Consider the following 20,700-nt stretch of genomic DNA (forward strand, 5'->3'; position numbering starts at 1 on the left):
CTAGTTTCGTAGGGTTACAGATTTATTCGCGCACTTAATCATCTGGCTAACTTAAATGACATCGTCTTCTACTGGTATCTGCAGCATTATGTGGCAAGCGCATGAGCTACCCTTATGATTTGGGTTAGAGAGCAGCATTGGCTTGGCAAGCCTAGGCCCTTGACCAGGCTGTTTATATGACTTTATTCTAATGACTCCCTCCGATACTTTCCGTCCACCGATATTCCGATCCGGTGAGGAATTTGATATATTTCGCTGTATTTAGTCGGTGCTGCAATAAGCATTACACCGTAACATAATGTTAGTTGAGTAGCTCGAAATTGACATGTTTAAGCTATAGAAATTCTCTCAATGGCAGTTAATTGCTAGAACGGGTTCTTGGCACCCGATATTCTATCAAAAGTTGTTGTATTTGAATTCCAAACAACGTCAGCTTATGGAGTTGAGGGTTGTGTCATGAAATTCTTATTTTCTAATTATACAAGTTATTATGAACTATTTTTTAGCGTCAAGAATTTACGTAATCTAAGATGAACTGTAGCTCACGCTCAGCGATTGTACGTAAATGACCAGATTTGGACTTGGAAGATTTAAAAAGGTCCGAATTAAAATCTGTCTAAATGCGAGAGGTTTGTACACAAGGGATTAAGCATGCTTAAACATGGAATAAGGATTAAGCATGCTTTTATTAACATAAGATAGATAAGATATAACCCCTAATTAATTTTCTCCCTTGCGTTGACGATTCTGAGGGAATAGAACGAATCGCTAGGTTAGTTGGTGCCATGGTCCCGTCTGACGCTGGTAGCGAGACGAGGTGACAAGACAAAGGAAACGATGTAGAGGAACTATCTTAAAACTTTCGCAACGAGAGAATTACATGCTGTTCATATCCTAAAGATAGGTTCAATGTGGTGACCGTATTTTCTCGCATATAAGAAATTGAGGAATTTTTAGGAATCCATTCTCATCAAAAAGAATTGAATAGGAAGATGACTTTAGAACAGAAAAAATCCAAATTTGTACATAAAGATCGCACAATGGTAATTAATTCGAAGTAATCGATTTTGTGAGAAAATATTGTGAAATGTTAATGAAACTGCGAGCCCTTTTGCGAATTAAACGTGGTGTTCACGATTTGAGGGCATTCTTATATGCGAGAAAATATGATACACGTACTTTTTTATCTTTAACATTAATAGATGTAAATTTGGCCAAGGCTCTGAATGAGAGTTAGCGTCTTGATGCTCTCTAGCAGAAGCGTCCACTTGACTCAATCATGGAAAGGAAAACCGGCTGTTCAGTTATTGCGAGGTTGCAGGCTGATTAAAAGTGGGAATATCTAATTTACACGACACAGAATTTAACCAACTCCCTTTTTTGACGCTCATTATCGTCAAGCATTAGCCGTTAGCATTTTTTTTAACTTTAACACATATTGATTCCATTTTCTACTAGGTAACGAAAGAAGAATTACAAAAGGCAACATCGGGCATCGTTTCGTTGACGGTGTGACGGTTTGGTGCTTAACCATCTGTAAGAATTATAACGTTTAAACCGAAAAAAAAAAACAATTTTGCAAATAATGTACCGCAAAAGAGTATAAACTGAATAAATCAAATAATTTTTTTACTATTTTCAGAAAAAAAACTCGTTTTTAATTTATTTTTGAGTTGAGAATCCGAAACGGTTGCATGAAAAAAAAATCGTTGATCCGAAGAGTCACAAAATCCGAAAAATGAAAGAAATATGCACGTACCTAAGAAAGGAACCTACATTAAAATGCATTAGGGTGCATTAGCGCATTGTATACAACTCCTTTACGAAAGCATTCCTCTAAAAATGCTAATAACTACCAGTTGATAAAATTATTATCCTCAAAAGACAAAGAAAATAAAAACTTACTCGAATCGCAAATACAGAACCAGCCTTGGTATTATTACTTTCTTCGGGGCGCAAAATATCTAAATGAACCCCCAAACACCCGAGAAAAACCATGCTACAACCCTTGACCTCCCAAAACCCTCGAATCAATAGCACACACCACCATCCGAACGGTTCATTTCATTCACGAAAGCATTTTTTTTCTCCCGAGTCAGAACAGAAAAATCTTGTGGCGCACCTCCGAAACGAAGATTTTCGATGTCAAATTTTGCTATCCAAATAACAGCTATAATACCAGGAGAGCATGGCTCAAAGAGGTTACCTCTAGCTTCGCTGGTAGTGCGTTATCGGTGATCTCGCTTCAACGTATTGCTAGCTCTCTCTAGCGTTATCAATCCATGTGTTCGATCTTTCTGGGGCGTGATTATCAGCACATATCGATTGCCATTGTTATTCTCAGCACACTAAGGGATCTCGGCGGCCAAAAGTCATGAGATCATAATCGAGTTTAAACTATTATTTGGATTTGTAAAATTAATTTTAAATGCAAAACATACAGCAACGTTGTATGGGAGAAATTTCTGTGCCATATATAAATATTCCCCAAAGCATTGAGTATGTTTATTCCACGAAACCATATAAAATTGAAGCGATGAATAAAAACAGTGTCCGTTCAGTACTATGCGCTCCATAGTGCAGCGATGATGGATTAGCCCAATCACGCCATTCGTCTGTAATAAGAGAAAACATCTTACTCCATGTTTTGGGACAAATCTTATTCTCTCCACGCCCACGCCGTGTTCTTTCGTATCATGGTGCCAGCCGCCATATCTAAAATAATCATTTTTACACCTGAAATCCAATTTTTTAAGCACTTTCGGACGGGGTGATTTCGGATAAATCATCTAATGTTAAATAAAAGGCAGAGAATTAGTACTAACTATACTTTATTTTTCGTAGATCAATTTTACTTCTTTGCTTCCTTCGTATTATAACATTTTCTCACTTGCATGAACATTTCCTATGGCTTCTAGGCTACTGGAAACGGCTTCTCTCGCTACTTTCAAATGATCCCGAATCAAATTGTTGCGTTTGAACATTTCATCTTCAATCAACGACAGTCGTATCTTATCGTTGATCGAACTGTTTGCGTCAACCTGCTTTTTCTATAAACCTGATCATAATTTTACACCGTTTTTTTGTTTATTTCGCACAAATTTTTATCGCGGGTTTCGTAACATATAAAAGATATAGGATTCGTTTTTTATACACTGATCCTTCCACTTTCTTGTTCTGCATTTCCTTGCCTCCGTCATGCACTGTGCTAAACATATTGTAATCGTTTCTCTTCGTTTCTCGTGTAGAAAGGCAACGCTTTTACATTCCAAGTATAGCAAAGAAGTGTCATTCTGTTTCCATTTGTTTATACACGTTAAGTTTGTAATCTGGGCTCTGTTTGTTCATGATTCTGGTGTTGCATTGTTGCGCTTTTATCGATCTTATTGGACTTGAATTGCAACTATATCTATATATCATGAGTTGCGTATTTGATTACATCATTAGATCTCGCGCTCTCTCTATATTTAAATATAACGTTTCACAGTGGCGAGCCCACTGCTGCCTTACTATTTGATTATTTGTTCTATCTTCTGCTATTGTTTCATTTTCTATTCGTTATTTTCGCGTTTGTATCAATGCCTAAAAAGCGCCCCCTAACATCTCTTTCACGCGTATGCTTATGCTCCCTTCCCCTTCCAGTTCTTCGCCTGGTGGTTTCATCCACCCAACAGCTATACTATGTAAACACACTATAGAACATATACACGTAAAACAAACGGGAAAATCAAACTATACATGTGTACTAATCAATAAATTAAAACCGATAAGCCCAGCAGGACACTGGTAAAATAGTTCAAAAACTGTCAAATGTCACCTGTATTACTACCATTTTCATTCTGGCAGCATTATTGCGCCGTTTATTCATTTTCTTCTTATCAGAGCTGCTTCTATTCTGGCGTGTTACATCAAATAAATAAGGACTTAAAAAATCGTTACTCCATGAAAATGAAAGAGGCTTCCCATGCACGAAATTGGTACGCAATTTCGTTAGTTTCAGTCGTCGATGAAAATCCGCACCATCGTGTCACAGTCAAACACAATTTAATGGAAGCGCAAGTGTTAAAATATGTAGTATTTGATTAAGAATCGTCATAAGTGCACCATAAAAAATATTGATAAAAAAATAAATATAGTTTCACTAAATAATAGAGTATATCTTAAGGATTCGCACTTGCATCATGATTTCTTGTAAAATGAATACAAATTTTGAATTAAACTAGTAAAACCGTAAATATCGAATTAAACCAGAAAATATTGAATAAAGAAAAACAAGGTAATTAGGATAACATGCCAGTGAAACTCCTCGAATATAAGGTTTGATGGTAAGCTACAGCTGCAATAGCTCACAATCTAGCACTGCTTGTTTTAATACTCGTTGCCTAAACATGGAAGAAGAAAGAAAGGAGGGAGCATAGCCAAATTCGCCTTTACCCTAAGTTCACTTCTACTATCTTTGCCGTTCCGCTACATATATGATCTATTACACATTAACGCAGCCGTAATTGCGTTACCATCGCCTGATGTCTTCGTCGCAAAATCTCATTCACAAAACCAGCGCTGGTAAGTAACTCTATGCCATATTGGAATAGACTGAAGCGTTTCCCATGAAATAAGAATTATACTTCTTTCCGCGTGCTGACGACCTAATAACTGTGAAACTCGATCTTTGCAGGAACGGGTAGTTGGCTTATTTTAAAGGAAAACAATAATAAAAAACATATCCTATTCCTTGCTGAAAGCTTACGGAACGGTACACGTTTTGCAACGAAGCGACGCAACTTTTGATTTTACATGATTTTTACAATGATTAAAAGTAGCTTAGCATTTGGTTTGCGTAGGAAAATTGAAGCATTGCTAAACCAAAACATGCAATAAAATTAACCAACATATCTAACCACATTGAGGGTCCACATTAGGCGAACCGAGGCCAAAGGATAGAGCTTGCGGAGGTTTCCGTGCTATGCGCGGTTTGTGGGTCGATAACTTTGACACAAGCGGACTGTTGCGATATCTGCGCCTCCTGACACTAGCTCAATCATGATCTTAAGTTCATCTTAACGAGCCCTTCGCATAGTGCGATTTTTCATCCTTTCACTTTTTTGTTTCTTAACCCTTTACATTTTCATATTTCACTCCGTTCCGCTAGACGGCATTAATCGAATGTATAATGTACATATTAGCATCTATATGTGCGGCTCCGTACGCAAACTGGTGCGTATCAGATATCCTGAACAATATAGGACGCAATTCATCGTTTAAAGAGGACTGAGAAACGAACACTAGTCGACATTGGAATGCTTGTTGCAGTCCAGATGCCGAGAGGTTGGAAAGTCACCTAAAATAGATCGATGCCGGCGATGGCGGTTGGCGGATGCGTTTACTTACCTAAGATTGTTTGTGCGCCTCTTGTGCACGTCGACTGCTCCGGAAGGACGTAACTGGAGTTTAATCGCATATGTCCTATGAAATATCTTTGAGCATGTTGCTCTTGCTCTTCAGCTTGTCCAGTCGTTTTAGGAGATGATTGTTGGATGTTTCTAGCTCCTCCAGGCGATCCATTGCTTCGCGGTTCTTTGGATGTAAATAAAAAAAGTAGCTCATTAAGAATGAATTTATTGAATTAGATTGTCGCTGGGATTAGTAGCTTTAAAAACAAATTCGCTGCTTTTCTGCAACAGTTCAAAACTTCAAATCGGTTCAACACCAAAACAATCAACAAAATATCGTATGCAAAAATGTATGTCACTTTTTACTAGAAGATAAAAAATGAACAAAAATGCCGAATGGCACACACGTGGACGATGGAAGGCACACATGGAAAACGCATGGACGATTGCAATGAATGAAATGAGAATAAAGACCATTAACATGATAATGACACTATGTTGTTGCAAAATTGTGGACAACAAATACGTAAAAGCACAAAAGGTGAAACATGAATGAAATAAACTGACAACGATGAGGAAAAAACAAAACAAACCGAACTCGCAACCAGAGCAACAATAAACGGTTGTTATTTACACCAAAACGATGGCACTCTCCTCGATTGTGGAGGGGGAATGCTGTTTTTGCAAACGCACGATGCTTCATTACCTTTAAAGGCAGTGGGTTTATTAGGCGTCAAACATGAGGAAATATATGTAAGGAAAATCGGAAACCTCAAACCACTGCAACGCTCGAAACGCACATACCGTAACATTCGTGGACTTTACAACAAATCGACTTAGATCTTAGCCGGTTGTTAGAGACTGACGGTATAAAGCTTACTTAGTTTAATATAGCCATTAAAGGCACTGTCGCAGAAAGGGAACCTCGTTTTGCGGTCACATTTAACGTTGCTGTGCATGGCGAAGTTTTTGCGAAGAAGCTACATACGGTAGCGTACTCACTGGCAGTGACACTCGTCCCAGAATTGAGTAATAATGGGCTACATAGTGTGTTTGCCACGAGTAGATGAAAGGGAACGAAAGAAAAATAAAGTAATCATAAACACAATTGGAAACTTTTTAATCGATTAAACCTATTTTTCTTTCGCTTCATAGCGTCACCACGTAAACTCGCATTTAAAGGTGTTCCAAACCCAACCCCAGAACAATAACCGTATTGTTAGGCTGCATCAGAAGGGCGTGCTTACCTCTCGTTGAAGTTTTCTTCGTTCTATCTTGAGATCGCTTTCCGCCTTTTCCGCCGCTTCAGCTGTGCTCTTGTATCGTATCACCTGCGTTTCGGAGCGTGCCAGACTGGCTTGCAGGTTTGCAATTTCCTGTTCCGCTTTCTGCAGCTTGTATTTGTATTCCGTTATCAGCTTATTGGCTTCTCCTGAAGGGTACAAACAAGCAAAAAATTGACGATCTGGTGTTGGTTCTGCAACAAATGTACTTACGCTGCGCATCCTCGAAATCGTCATCGGTAAGCGAACCATTGATCGAAGTGTACCGCCGGCCCTTGCTCTTGAAGTCATTTAACTGCTGCTGCAGCGATTGCAGCTCAGTCTGCAGTTCCTGCTTTTCTGCGGCAAACTTTTTCAGTCTTACGTCTGCAAAATCGAACAACGCCACAAATCAGAAATTGCAGGTATTGTAACAGGCGCATTACAACTTACCAAGAGAACCGGGAACGGATTTGAGCAGTTGCGCATTATCCGCGGTGACTAGAGCACGGTGCGCGTCTGTACCGTCTTCATTCTCAACCGTGACTATAACCATCCCGTGTTGCTCTATCAGAGCGTCTCGTTCCTGTAGCTGACCTTGGACGAGCTTCAGTTCTTCGCTTAGCTTGTCGTTGTTGCGCTTGAGAGCCTCCCGATCGCGGCATTTCTCTCGATACTCTCGCTGCAGCTGTGCGTGCGACTCCTCCACCTCTTCCAGCTTGTCTTTTAGCAGCTGAATCTGATAGTTGAGCGAGGATCGTTCGTTGTCCAGCTGCGCGTTCGCAATCATCGCCTTGCGGAATCGCTCCTCCACGTCCTGTATATGATGTGCCAAAAGGATAGTACGAGATAGAATGCATAGTTCTAGCCTCACTGACGATCTGTCTGTCGGCTAAACACCTATGTCACCTACCTTCAACTCATGTCGAAGATCGCGCAAACTGCGAGCCTCTTCCTCGAGCGAATCTTCGCTATTGCGTCGTGACGAAAGGGCACTTCCTCGAGCTGCTGCATTATGTGCCAGCATGCGACTTGAACGCGGAGTCGCAACAAGGCTGGCTGGTTCGGACAGACCGATCGATTGTTGTTGCAGATCGAACACTCGATCTGCATTCTGTTCGAGTTCTTTCTGTTGGCGCTCCAGCTCTCGCATGCGTATCTCACGCGCCTCTGCTCGTGCCTGACGTCTTGCTGCTAATCGAGCCTCGGCCTAACAGGACAGAAGATAGTTAATGCAGTAGAAAAGAAAGAGAAAGAGAGGCAGAGAAAAAATGCATTAGTACAGGGTCGGTAATGGTGCGGAAGCGACACGAAAGCACATATAATGATTGAATGGAACAACGTTTATACATTTATGCTCCTATCAACTAACAGCTCGTGGTGAGCAGAGACAGACACATCAACATACACGTAACCGCAGACTGCAGATAGTTGTTACCTCTCCGATAAGGTCGGTGTTGTGGAGTTTTAGCAACGAGAATGTCTAATTCGCACCATCTACTGACGAGCCATCGAACGCACCGTCGATGGCTTGGTGATGGTCTCAAAAACCGTGGTCTTGAAATCGAACTCCAACGTCTCGTTTGAATGCGTTTTCGAACGTTCACGTAAGTATGTCACGCCGATCAAACGTTGGTGGGACGAGAAATGCTAGTTATCTACCCTTTTAACGGGCGCGGATACAACATCTGATACAACATTGGTATCATTTGAATGGGACACTTGATATGTGGCTTTATTTGTTGCCTATTTTGTGATGCAACCCAACGCCAACGTTGGTCGCCTATCGCCACTGTAGGGACTGGACAGTATTATTCGTTCGTTAAACAACACTGTGCGTCAACTAGCATCCCTAAACTCTCGCGAACTAAATCACATACCCAGTGCAACACGATTCAATCGCAGTTGAGTGCAAATCGAAAGTGTGCCCGCAAAATCGCGGAAGACAAAAGCATCATTATTTAGCAAAGGTGCAGCGTAATAGCTGCCTGCTGCATTAGTCGCGTGAAAAAATGCCTGAAGCTTGTCTGTAATTCAACCAGTCATTGAAGCTACATCTTTTCGTCTGAAATACAGCACATAAGAATCAATTACACGACAGATATTAGACACAAAGAGGGTAAGCAACAGATGAATGTGTAAAGAATGATACCACGAACTATCACCTTCGAGCAGACGTGTAGCACAAGAACGGGACCACTAAGCACTACAAAAGAAGAGATAGATAGAGAAGAGAAGAATAGAAGGGTTCCCAACACCTGTGACGTAGACAGAAACATGGCCGACAGATGTGTCACAGCCACACAGATGGCAACGAAAGGCATTTAATAAAAGATGGTTGATGGAGCCGTTATCCTAGGGTCACCTACAATGTCACTCGCGCGCTCGAGCAGCTCTACGAACGCTTCATCCTCTTCTGAGCTGAACTCGTCTCCTGTGTGTGAAACCGAGAGTCGGTGGAACTGTCGATGCGCCTCATGGCCATTGTGGTGCTCCGGATCCTGCAGGGAGGATGAGTCGTGGTAGCTTTCACTCTTGAGGCTGCTGCTGTTCCGGCTCGAATCTCGAAGGTGCTGCTCGGGTGAAGACGAACCGCTCGCGTTAATGGTGGGAAATAGGGTGATAGAACCGATCATCGATCGATCTGATCGGTTGTTTGCTGCTGCTGTTGCTGTGCAAACTCCGTCGATCGTGAGTGGAACGGCATTGCGGTTGACATCGATGACATTAGGGCTGTGGATCTTCTCGATGGTACCACAATCATCAACCGGAAGTTCACTGTTGGCTAGCTCGTAAACATCCCCCACACTACTGTTGTTACTGTCGTACCCCTCATGCCAATTGGCAACAATGTCTTCAACACACGAGTCGTCTTTAATGTCCGACATCGTGCTGATGACACTCTAAACTACAGGCTACAGGTAAGTACGTTCAGTAGAGGCAAACGAACACCGCATAAACTACGGCCACCATACGCTCAATTCACAAACTATTTGAACAGCTCGTCAGTGTGCACTGCGAAAGCCAGGCTTCAGTTGACTTGATGACACACCGGAGGTGATGAAGTTGACTTGCGAAACCACTCAAATCAGCATCACCCATCCACCTACTCTCAAACGAGTCATAGGTCATGGAGCTTCTTGAAATGGCAGCTGCTGTGTGCACTCGCTCAACACCTTCTAAACGATATCTGAACGGTCTCACAACGCAATCAAAGCACCACGAACAGCGCAGCCACTGCACCGGGTAATCACTTCACGCTGAACTGACTCAACACGACTACTGCCGTTGGTCACTCCACTGCGCTAGGGCGTGGTGGAAAATTCTCCCCCATCCGAAGGTCTCCCGGCTCTAGTTCCCGAGTTTTGCAAAGTGGAAACTGCGAACAACGAGCGCTCGGCGAGTTATCGCGGCACGATCACCTGGTGGAGCTAAATTGTGAGCTCAAACACGACTGAGAGGAGATCGCCACTGGACCACGCACGAACTGACAGGGAGGGAGCGTGCGCTCGTGTGCTTTGGAATCTGCTGTTGAGGCTTCTTTGGAAAGCCTCTCGATTGGAACCGAAAACCACATCCGATGACGAGCCTTCCTTTCGAGAGGGAGTTGATTCCCTTCACGGGGAGTCATTCTCGTGGGCTGCGTCAGCTCGATGCACGTCGGAAGTAGGTGTTGGCAGCTGTGTTTCGTTTTTTTTTACCCTCCGTCCATCTCACCTTCCAAGCCGGAGTTTGGCATCTCCGGCTGTAGTGGCGGATTATTACAACGCCCCCCAAAAAAATAACATTTCCATTGTTTCCCTTACGGGGATTCCTATTATCCAACTAGACGACTCATTTTCAAGCTGAACAGCTTTATTATAATTGTGCTGCCCCCAAAATGCGACACCCCAATCTTGCCACCAGGAATGAAGCCTAGTTTACACAAGCCCTCGTTCGATCGTGGGAAGAACATTAGAAGGATGGGAAAGAAAGAGAGAGAGAGAGCGAGAGAGGGATTGTGTGACGCCGCGGGTGGTGGGAAACAAGAAGAAAAACTTGAATTTGCCTCGAAACCGCGGTGGAGAGGTTAGAAGCGATTACGTCAGTCGCGAAATAAGTCACACAAAATGGGAGGAAAAAAAAAGAAGTCAAGATGACAGCGTCCACGCGCTGAAAACAGGTTCAAAGCATGGGACGAATGGTCGGCACTTTTTTTGGCCCTTTTCTGCAACATACTCATACACCAAAAGGCCACATAAGCGATCGTCGGACGAACAAATCCAGCCTTTGGGCAGACCATGCTGTTACTTTGATGGTGAAATTGTTTAGTTTTCAGCTGCTGCAATTTGAATCTCACCACAGATTGCCCCTTTTATACAAAGGGTGTCCGCTTTACATCGGCCATAAAAAAAAGACAAACGGGAATGTGTAACGATGCGCAAACAATGGGCATTTATAGCGCGCGTCAGAATTGATGCACACCCTGTCCCCAGGCGTATGCAGCCGGTCAGAAATAATGACGCAGGAAATGAGCAGTCGCAGTGCTACCCTTCTATGTTAAGGGGGAGGAAGAGTTTGAGAATTCCTTGCGGAGGGCAGATAGGTCCCGCCGGGCTAGAACAAAGCCAATCAAAGCTACTTGCCGTAAGGGTGTGAACAAATGAATGCAAATCCCTTTGGTGAATAAAAGCCAGCGATTTTCCATTTTTTCCCCCGAGCCGTCCGTTAGGTTTGTGCAAAGTTTAAGCCTATTAGAGCGTGTGGATTAGTCTAGCTAACAACGAAAGCGTTCATTTTTGCTAAATGCATATTTAGGAATAAAAACATGCTCTTTTTAATTTCAAATTCCCCAATTTCATCCACGGAAATGCACTATTAAAGGTAAAGGGAAAACAAATGTAACTAAAATTCGATTTAAATCGCTTAGATCTCCTCTCCTAGCTCGAATGAGGTTAAATTGCTCAAGTGCACAATTCCATCGCCGTAGGAGTTGTGCAAAACTATGCCACCTAGTTTCCGTTGAGCCTTAGTCAGACGAGTCGCTCCGATCGGCCATTCGTTTCCAGCGCAATAAACGACCCTTTTGAAACGGAAGGCATATTTCGCCCTTCTCTTGGGCTTCTCTTTCTCTTTACTTTCAGCTCCCGCGTGCGATCTCTGCGAAAGGGAGATCGGGTTGGTGCTTTAAATGCTCTATTTCCTCTCCACAAGTGCCCTTTTGAAGATGAAAAAAAAACGAAAGCGTGCACATCTTCTTCCATCGGTCCTTGAAAGTGCCTGTAGGCTCTTTCTTCACAAAGTTAGCAGAAGTTAGGCCGAACGCTAATCGGACCACGGGGTTTTATCAACCATCGAACAACAGACGCATGCCCTTCGGCATACCTCGGCAGGGTTTTTTAGGAATGGGCAGATGTCCACCATAAACCGAGCACACGCGAACACAAACGACTGTTTGTAAGAAAAGAAGAAAAAAAAACCCGCCACACTTATGCGCGACACGATGGGGCGTCTATTTTTAGCAAACGCAGCGTCAACCAGACGAGTGTTTCGCAAGTTCCGCGATCGCTTGTTGGGAAGCAATCGCAAATTAAAACTCACTCAAAAAAACAAAAAAAAAACACGAACAACGTGAAACGGTCTACTCACGTAGCGCCATGTGCCCTTGATGGCGAGTCCTTTCTGCTGGCTGGCGGCTTCCAACTCCAGACAATCGCTAAGCGATGGTCCACACTGATGCTGCACCAGTTTACTGGCGAGCGAACTTTGCTGCGGTTTTAACTGCACCATAATGCCACGGGGACGTGTTGCGTCTGATTGCCACCGGCGAATTGATTGTAGATGGCGCTGTCAAACCGCAGCACGATAAAGGTTCACAAAATCGAATGCAAACCGATGCAACGCACGCCTGGTTGGAACTCTAATCCTGCCGGGATGCAGCCCCGAAAAAGGCACAGCAGCTGACGAGACACGCGTGCACGATGTTCGGTCAACCACGAGTGACTGTTGCCCTGTGTGGCGGTTCGCGTTCGCCGATTGACTTTTCCCGACTCCGACATCCTATCCGGCGGTTGCCACGCGAGATGCATTTCCGTTACGCCCTACGTGTGCCAGGGGGCAGAGGAGGTTTGCGGGGGAGGAGGGGTGGGGGGGCTGCATAAGGGCGAGAAGTGAACCGTCTGGCGGCAGATTCGCTATTTTTAGACATCCGTCTGAATGGGTACCGCTTGACGGATGACGGAGTAGGCTTGTTGGCTCAAGGGGCGTGGGGCGTAGAACGAGAGGGGGAAGAGGGAGGGAGGGTAAGGGGGCTAATTTCGGCTGGCGCAACGGGAGTGCAGCCGTGAGTCTTTGCAAGGGTTCATCGAGGCGGCCAGGGTGGTGTCGACCTTGCGTGGACTGGAGTCGAGGTAACAAAAAAAAAACGCCCTTAGGCCCTTGGGTGAAGGAACCGAAATCGGCATGGTTTCCCCCCCCAATTACCAACCAGCATTCGCTGGATTCGTCTGGCAAGGCGTGAAGAAAGGCATTTTGCACGAATTGCCAAAATATGTGCGACTTTTTTTGGCAATCGATATCGGAAGGGAATCGAGAAAAATCAGCACACGAATGTCCTGGAAAATTCGCTCCTATTGCTGATTTAGCTTGAACTCGCAAGGAAGTCCTTTTTCTCGAGGCTTAGCTTGCTCGTAGCTACCACAATACCATTTGTCAGTGTCCTTCTTTTCCTCCTCCTCCTCCTCCTCATCTTCCTCCACCCCCCACGTTAGTATGAGCGAACCTCCGCGTGTATTGTCACACAACGTTCAATCAAGAAAGGGACCCCATTTTTGTACGGCTTTGATGGACCTAATTTTTTGTCTACTCTCCCTCCGGAAAAGAAAGAAAAAACCACCAGCGGGAAGTGACAGACAGATTCCACCGAGACTGGATTGATGTTCTTCCGCCCAGCACACACCCAGTCTATCTTTAGCGCGCCAAGCGCTGGCGAATCCCGCGATCGTTCCTGCGGCGTGTCAGCACCACGTGCGAGGTCCGCATCGGTTACAAAAGATCGGTCTCATCGTGGGCTGTTTCGCGGCCACCGGAACACCGGAATCTGTCGTGGGCTGGAATCTTTGCTAAGGATGCATGTCGTACGCTTTATATCGGTGTATTATAACCCGATAAAATGCCCCTAATGGTCCACTAAGGACGGCTTTAAACACATCACCCCGCGAATGGCTCAGCTGGAGCATTTGGCCCTCGGATCGAGCGAATGTATGGGCGCGTTGTTTTTTTCCCCTCTCGAAAACGATTTGTGGCACGAGCGCTTTTCCCCCTGGAGAGCGCGGCTGGATGGTTGTTCATCTTCTTGTGTACAAAAAATAGAATTACCGACAATTGTAGCCAGCCAGCAATGTGGGGTGGCATCGAGTGGATGAGAGGAATGGCAAGAAAGCGCAACATCGCTTCCGACACCGGGGGAAAACTGTGCGAACGAATTCTTTCCCCACCGTGGAAGGGCCGGCCGGGTCGAAGGTTTAAATTTAGTCCGTTTTAGCTAACATACATGTAGCCCTTGGTAACAGCCGGGCGGGAGATGCTGCGATGACGATTGGGGTTCGTGTTTCTCCTTTTCATGGGGACGGAATTTTCCGGCGCTGTTCCGACTGCATACAGGACGCCGTTCTACAGCGCATGGCACCGTAACATTATCGCGGGGCTATCTTGTTCGACGGATTGTTGCATTGACGGATTTTTCCAATAAGGGGGGATTGTCCTGCAACCGGTAGCAAGCAGCAGTACATTGACCTATCAGGCTCGGTTGGAAGTGAGATGTCTTCTGCTAATATTGACCGTACACCTACCGGAGCATATGGTCGTTTAGCGGCATCGGTTCGGTTCATGGGTACTGCATTTATATTATACCAAGCCGCTAGTAAAAACAAACACTGTGCTAACACAGTTAGCGCTTTATGAGCGGTGGATCGGAAATCTCGTCTTTTCGCTTCCGGCAAACGTACGCATGGGGGATTAAACGACGTTAATGCGATCACTAGAGCATGGCCGAACAATTAACGATTTTCCCGGCATGCTCCGTGCTTTCTCGCCGCCAGGAGGAAAGCCCTTTCCGGGCCTTTTCTTTTCCTTTTCGAAGGGTCGCCAGTGGCTGTCAGTCAATCGTTTACACTCACCGAACGTTTAGCATCTGCCGTGTTCCGGGTGTGTGACCCAACTTGCTCATTTTCCAACAAAATGTGACATAGATCGATTGATCGTTTGCGAGGCTTGCCAACGGGGAAAAAGGGGGACGGCGTAAGCCGAATCTGATGCGGCTTTTCCGCTTCCGTTCTGTACGCGCCGTTGTTTGCATCGTGGTGTTAGCAGCTCTTACCCATTTGTTTCAAGACAAATGAGCAACGCACAAATATTTCTAAGATTATCTTGCAACGCAGCAACGCAATCACCCCCTCAATCACCCCCGATACGATACTCGAGGTTGATGTCTTGTGAGGCATTGTATTCAAATTTATCTGTTCTAATACTCAGCCCTGGTTAACTTTCAAAATTATGCATGCCAACAAATAAAAAGCTAGATAAAAATTGTACAAAAAGCGTAGCTTAAACCTATGGAATGGATTCAAATCATCGAAACCCTCCATCGGACCTTTTTATTTTATATTTAAAAAATTTAGATAGTTAGTAGTGGTATCGGCAGTTAGGCAAATCAGATAAAAACAAACCTATTACTGATAAATACCAGTCAACGTTTCAGTTAATAGCAGGTATATAAATTCAAAAATCAAGCAAGGAATAATAAAATATACTTTTCCATGTAACATTAGAAATTGCGAGAATATACTTCATTTAAACTGAAAAATGTAGACTGGAGGGCTAACTACGATAGAAAGTCGAATTGAGGTATTGAGTCACAGCTAAAATAGTGCAATAATTCGCTACGCTTGCAAATACCATAGAGCACCAGGACCTAACCCGACAATGAACTCCCCACTTACCTCTTTTGCAATCTGGTCCAATGCCTGGTCTTCGGCATTGATCCGCGAATTGCCACGACGTCGCCCGCCGGCACTAGGACTCTCCATTATGTGGTTGTCTAATTGTTATTCGGGACGGATGACAACTCGTTATGTTGCTGATTGTGGTTAATGATGGCGACGGTAATGACGGCACTCTGGCGTGTGGGCAAGTGTTGTGTATATTGAAGCGTGTCCGAGATGATGTGATGCAGCTTCGACGATTCGCTATTTCTTTCCACTAGAACACTTGAGGGTCGTACAGGCCACGACGCTTTTGCTAATGGATGAGGCCTGATATTTTGTGATGTATCGTATTTCGTGGCGTTTAATAGCAGACGTTTAGCAAATATACACGGAGCAGCACAAAAGCAATTAGCGGCTGAATCGAATTGATACTTTGACCAAGTTCATTTACGTAACATTTCAATTGAAACAGCGCCACTTATGACGATAAAAAGGCTATTCTCTATTCCTACTGCGATTATGGATAGTGTTGTTTAGTGCAGTTGAGCCAGGCCATTGTTGTCCAGTGCAGTTGGGGCAGATTAGTTCAGGGTTCAGGGTAACAGAAAGGAGTTTGAGTGGTGATCAACAAATAGCTGCTTTCTTCTATCTAGGTATATGCCTTCAGCGAAACAGATTAAATCACAAACAAATCTTTTAAAAGTGGTACTTCTAAGTAGAAATTGATTACGGTTCTCATCGATTTATCAAATTTCGCGACCGTAGCTAACTAGTTCAACATAGATTGCATTATCACTGATATCACAACAAACAATATACACTTTTTCACAGTCGTTCACTGACACAGTATCACGTAAATTAACCCTTGAGCTTTTTTCAACATCTAATTGAATGGCTAGTCACAAGTCAAAAGAATAAAACTTCACATTACATTTAATTTCGATGACATTGAAGTTACGAAAATATTTTCATGATGAATATTATCAGTCAATTTTGCACAAATTTAATAACAAAACGTATTATTGCATATACAGAAATAAAAAAAAAACGTTTCCAATTTAACTGTACAAGCGAAAGTATGACTTTAGTTTGTATGGTAAATTTTCCCAAATGTGTTGATAGTTCCCAGGGTTGCAGTGCGTATTGAATTCGTTTCGATGAATATACATCCAGTCCAATGAGGTGAAGGTGTGGTATGATGCACAGGAGAATGCATGTATGAAAATAAAAAGGAAAACTAATTAAAAATCACGTTGAACTTGTACATAGAAAACATGGGACGAAAAAAAATATTTCAATCGCTAGTAAAATTTCCGCATCAACTTCATTAGATCAATTTGTTTTAGGATCTGATTCATGCTGATTCAACAAATATTGAAGTTTGTTCTTCATAAAATATACATAAACGGTGACGTTTTTGTTGGAGAGCTGTACACTGTTTTTGCACATGGCTTTCACACGCAAATACAAACTAATGATTTGTTGTTCAAAGATAGCAATATATATATCATATGTAAAACTTTTGGTTAAATGTATTGCCCCGTTCAACAAAAAAAGGTTAAAAGTCAATAACAAGGTCCATCACTATCATATTCCTGTGAACAAAAAGGTAACCAAATAGGAACCGGTCCAACTGTTGATGAACATTCGTTTGCGTGAAATATTGTAATGCATAGTAATTATAGTATGCACAATTATACAGCTTGTAGTCATTAATCAAGAATATAACAATAATTAAATATGAACCATTAAAATCAATTTTCTTTTTGCCTCTCAGTGGATACAAAACAAGAATTATTATGATAAAATGATGTAGCAATCATGAAAACTTACATATATTACGTCAATATTCGTAAATACCTACATTTCGTTGTTTTCGCCCACAGTTCCGATGACCCATAGCCTTTGTCTAAGCAAATTTAATGAGACAATTTTATGACGTTGTTCTACGGAACTAAAAGGTTCATAAAAACATACAATCAGCAATACAAGCTGTTACATACCGTTTATGGAGTATGGATATCGCATTCCATCGTTAAGATGAATTTGTCAGCATGTTCCATGATTTATCCAATGCCAACGTATCGTGTAAAGTGAATGGAATCGCCAGTCGATCAGTTTGTCGATGGTTTTTGTCAATATCAAAAATTAGTACCAATATAGAACCGCATACGATGTGAATAACATGGAATAAAATGAGTAAAATAAAATGTTAATGTTGAAGTAATAACCTAAGAAGATTATCAATAATTGAAAGTAATATATTTAACACAACCAATCGTTAATTATGATGTATCCAAATTACCAATCATGAAAAAACTCTGTTATCCACTCTTCTGTTCTCTATTATTTATCATCAAATATATAAATGTTTGTTTTTCTCCTATAAAACGTACCTTATTCAGTTGGTTATTGCACTGTCGAATTTATTGCATTTATTAAACATTCAAATCTGTTTGAACAATGGTTCTGCTGCAGCAATGTTCATCCAATCTACTCATTCATCAATAAACCCCTTTTTATTCTGTTATCCTAAAAAAAGAAAAACAAAATCGTTACTTCGAGCAAGGTGTAATTCAATGTAATGATGATTTGCCAATGGGTGGCGTGGTAGTATTTTCATTTTTTTCCCTCAAATTTATCAGCACCTTTTTTAATGGACAAATGGGTGATGACTCATCGCAAATACATGATTTCGTTAAAAAAAATGTTTAGTGCAAAGGTATACTAACTTAATTGGTTTTAAAATAATATCTCAGAATTTAAACAAGAAGGAAATAGCAAAAATATGTGCTTTTACGATTGAGAAAGCTACATGGATCTGCTGTTTTGTCCATTTGTGACATCCGCATATCAGTAAAACGAAACAAATAACACGCTCGCCTGAAGCGCGTTTATCAGAGAATGTGCACCTTTAACCATATGTTTTCTATTCGTGCTTGCTTCTAGACGCTCTATACCGGAAATCTAGAGCTAGAATCCGTAACATGAAACCGGGGGATAATCAGATGTTCAACTGCGGACGCAATTCTCAGATTTGGCCAACTGTCCCTGTGACAGCAGTAGCAACGGGCGCATTTGTTCCTTCTCTGTCTTCCTGGCACCGTTTGCGCAAGCAGTGGTGTAATGCTGTTGGTTCATTCATACACAGCTGCGACCACAATAACAATAGGTATGTATGGGTGCAGGGCGCTAGTGCGCTGCACCACGGCAGTATGCGTGAGTGCATATAGTGAACATTTCATCATTAATGTATTTTGTAATTATTAGATCTCGACCCAGCGCCTTTCGAGTCGAAACAGCCGGGATGAAATCTAATTGCCATTCTTCTTCCCAACATGATCTGGTCCGCACGAACACACAAGAGGGTGGATAAATTTTTATCGATTCATCACATGCGGCAAGCACCGAACTACGCACACCACCAAAGCACTGTGCCTCGAGATTCCAAAAAAACGATGATTCTATGCTCCCGGAACACGGTGCCGTAAACTAGCTAAACCGAAACACGTAAACCATTGACATATGGAGACAGAATCCACCCGATGCAGTAGATCCTCTAATCCTTGATGGCGAGTTTTCATCCCCGAATTACCTTAATTACAGCTTCACGAATTTTCGCCGTTTAATGTGGCTGCCCTGTGAAGTTCGCAGTTCGGAACCACAATGGCTAGTGTGGGTTTATTGGGGGGGTTGATTGATCGAAAACGGCCAGCAATGGCGGTACGTTCGGACATGAAATGATTCTCGATTTCGACCCGAACTCACATCACACACTAAACACTACAAGCACTTATGGTCAATCGTGCCTGGTGCTTTCACGCAGTCCGCAAACGCAATCGTTCCCACGAACCCGTCAGCGATTTTTTCGTCGCACTTTTGAGCTAGCTTTCAGTCGCGATCCTATGCTGCTGCTTCTGCCTCAGGCCACCCCGCATGACATAAACGCACTCACACTCGCGCTCTCGCACGCACGCATACACGAGCACGCGCAAACGCACCCGTCACAAGCGATATACAGTGGCTCACGCGAAAATTTAGGACATTTACAGCATACTTTTAGTTTTTCCAGTATTTATGGAATAAAAATAAGTAAAAACTATATACACATAAGTAGAAATAAGTCGAAAGAATATACGACCATGCATTCCTTGATTTGGGAATGTAAGGAAATAGAAAGATTTCAAAAAAATGAACCCTGCAACTTGTGGTAGCTACTGTTTTGTTAAATGTACATATAAAAATAGCAAATTTAAGTCTCACTGTGCAGCACAGCTTCCTAACAAATAAAGCTCGAGCTCAAATACTTTATAAAAATAATTAACATCACACGGGTAGCAAACAATGTCTTCAGACAAATTTAACATGCTCTATCACCACCAGTTTCGTATTGGCAACAACAGCTTCGTTTTATTTCCTGTTGCGAATAAAATATATTACGTATAAAAAAAGTCTGATTAATTGTTTGAAATCATATTGCAAGTTGTCCGTGCATTATGGTGACATCCTGTGATATGTTTCGTTAAGCAGGGTTCATAGATTAGAGCATACTATTGTGGACCAGCACAAACAAAACTTTTGTAAGCCATTAACACCAGTTTTTATAAATGTTACACCACAAGAAAGTGATCTAATGTTTAATTTAAAGAGCTTGCGAAAAAAATAAGCTCATAACGATTTTTCTGACCCCGGATGCATTTAAATGCATCCTTTGAAAGATTTGACTTGACAGATGCGGGTGCATACTTGCTATGCGTAGCTGCACACATGCCTAGCTAGCAATAAAAAGATGCGAAGAAGATTTGCACATTTGTAGGTTGTGCGTTTGAATTGATCGTTTTAAAATTCCTAAAATTTTCTAACTACTATAAAACAGATTTACGTTGGTACTGTATGTAGATGCAATCACGCTTCAGGTAGACGATTTTTAAATTTCCTCCAACAGGTGGCAAACGCCTACATCCCAATCATTTCTTGTAACAGGTGGTTTTTATGTAATTGATTGCCGAGAGGTTATCATGAGTTCGATATCTTTTGAATGTTATCAAAAATATAGGACACATTATGAGCAAAATTTTACATAAC

At 42.5% G+C, this 20,700-nt stretch overlaps 1 protein-coding gene across 1 annotated transcript; it reads right to left on the reverse strand.

Moving 5' to 3' along the window:
• Positions 1–2,822: 2,822 nt before the first annotated feature.
• LOC128729329 (leucine-rich repeat flightless-interacting protein 2) lies at positions 2,823–15,717 on the reverse strand. The gene is made up of 6 exons (XM_053823001.1): positions 15,631–15,717; positions 7,566–7,862; positions 7,106–7,469; positions 6,887–7,039; positions 6,638–6,822; positions 2,823–5,574 (listed from the first exon to the last, which is right to left on the reverse strand). Exons 1-6 carry the CDS (start codon positions 15,715–15,717, stop codon positions 5,464–5,466), a joined length of 1,197 nt encoding a protein of 398 aa, XP_053678976.1. The 3' UTR covers positions 2,823–5,463.
• Between the last annotated feature and the right edge of the window lie 4,983 nt (positions 15,718–20,700).

The sequence above is a fragment of the Anopheles nili genome, chromosome X, assembly GCF_943737925.1.
Source record: "Anopheles nili chromosome X, idAnoNiliSN_F5_01, whole genome shotgun sequence".
Lineage (NCBI taxonomy): Eukaryota > Metazoa > Arthropoda > Insecta > Diptera > Culicidae > Anopheles > Anopheles nili.

Bases quoted from the DNA above. Each gene is read 5' to 3' on its own strand.
- LOC128729329 (XM_053823001.1), bottom strand. From the start codon at position 15,717: ATGGAGAGTCCTAGTGCCGGCGGGCGACGTCGTGGCAATTCGCGGATC. The intron at 7,470-7,565 runs GTAGGTGACATA...CATCATATACAG, and splicing joins ATCTTCGACATGAGTTGAAG to GACGTGGAGGAGCGATTCCG. The intron at 6,823-6,886 runs GTAAGTACATTT...TGTACCCTTCAG, and splicing joins CGATTTCGAGGATGCGCAGC to GAGAAGCCAATAAGCTGATA.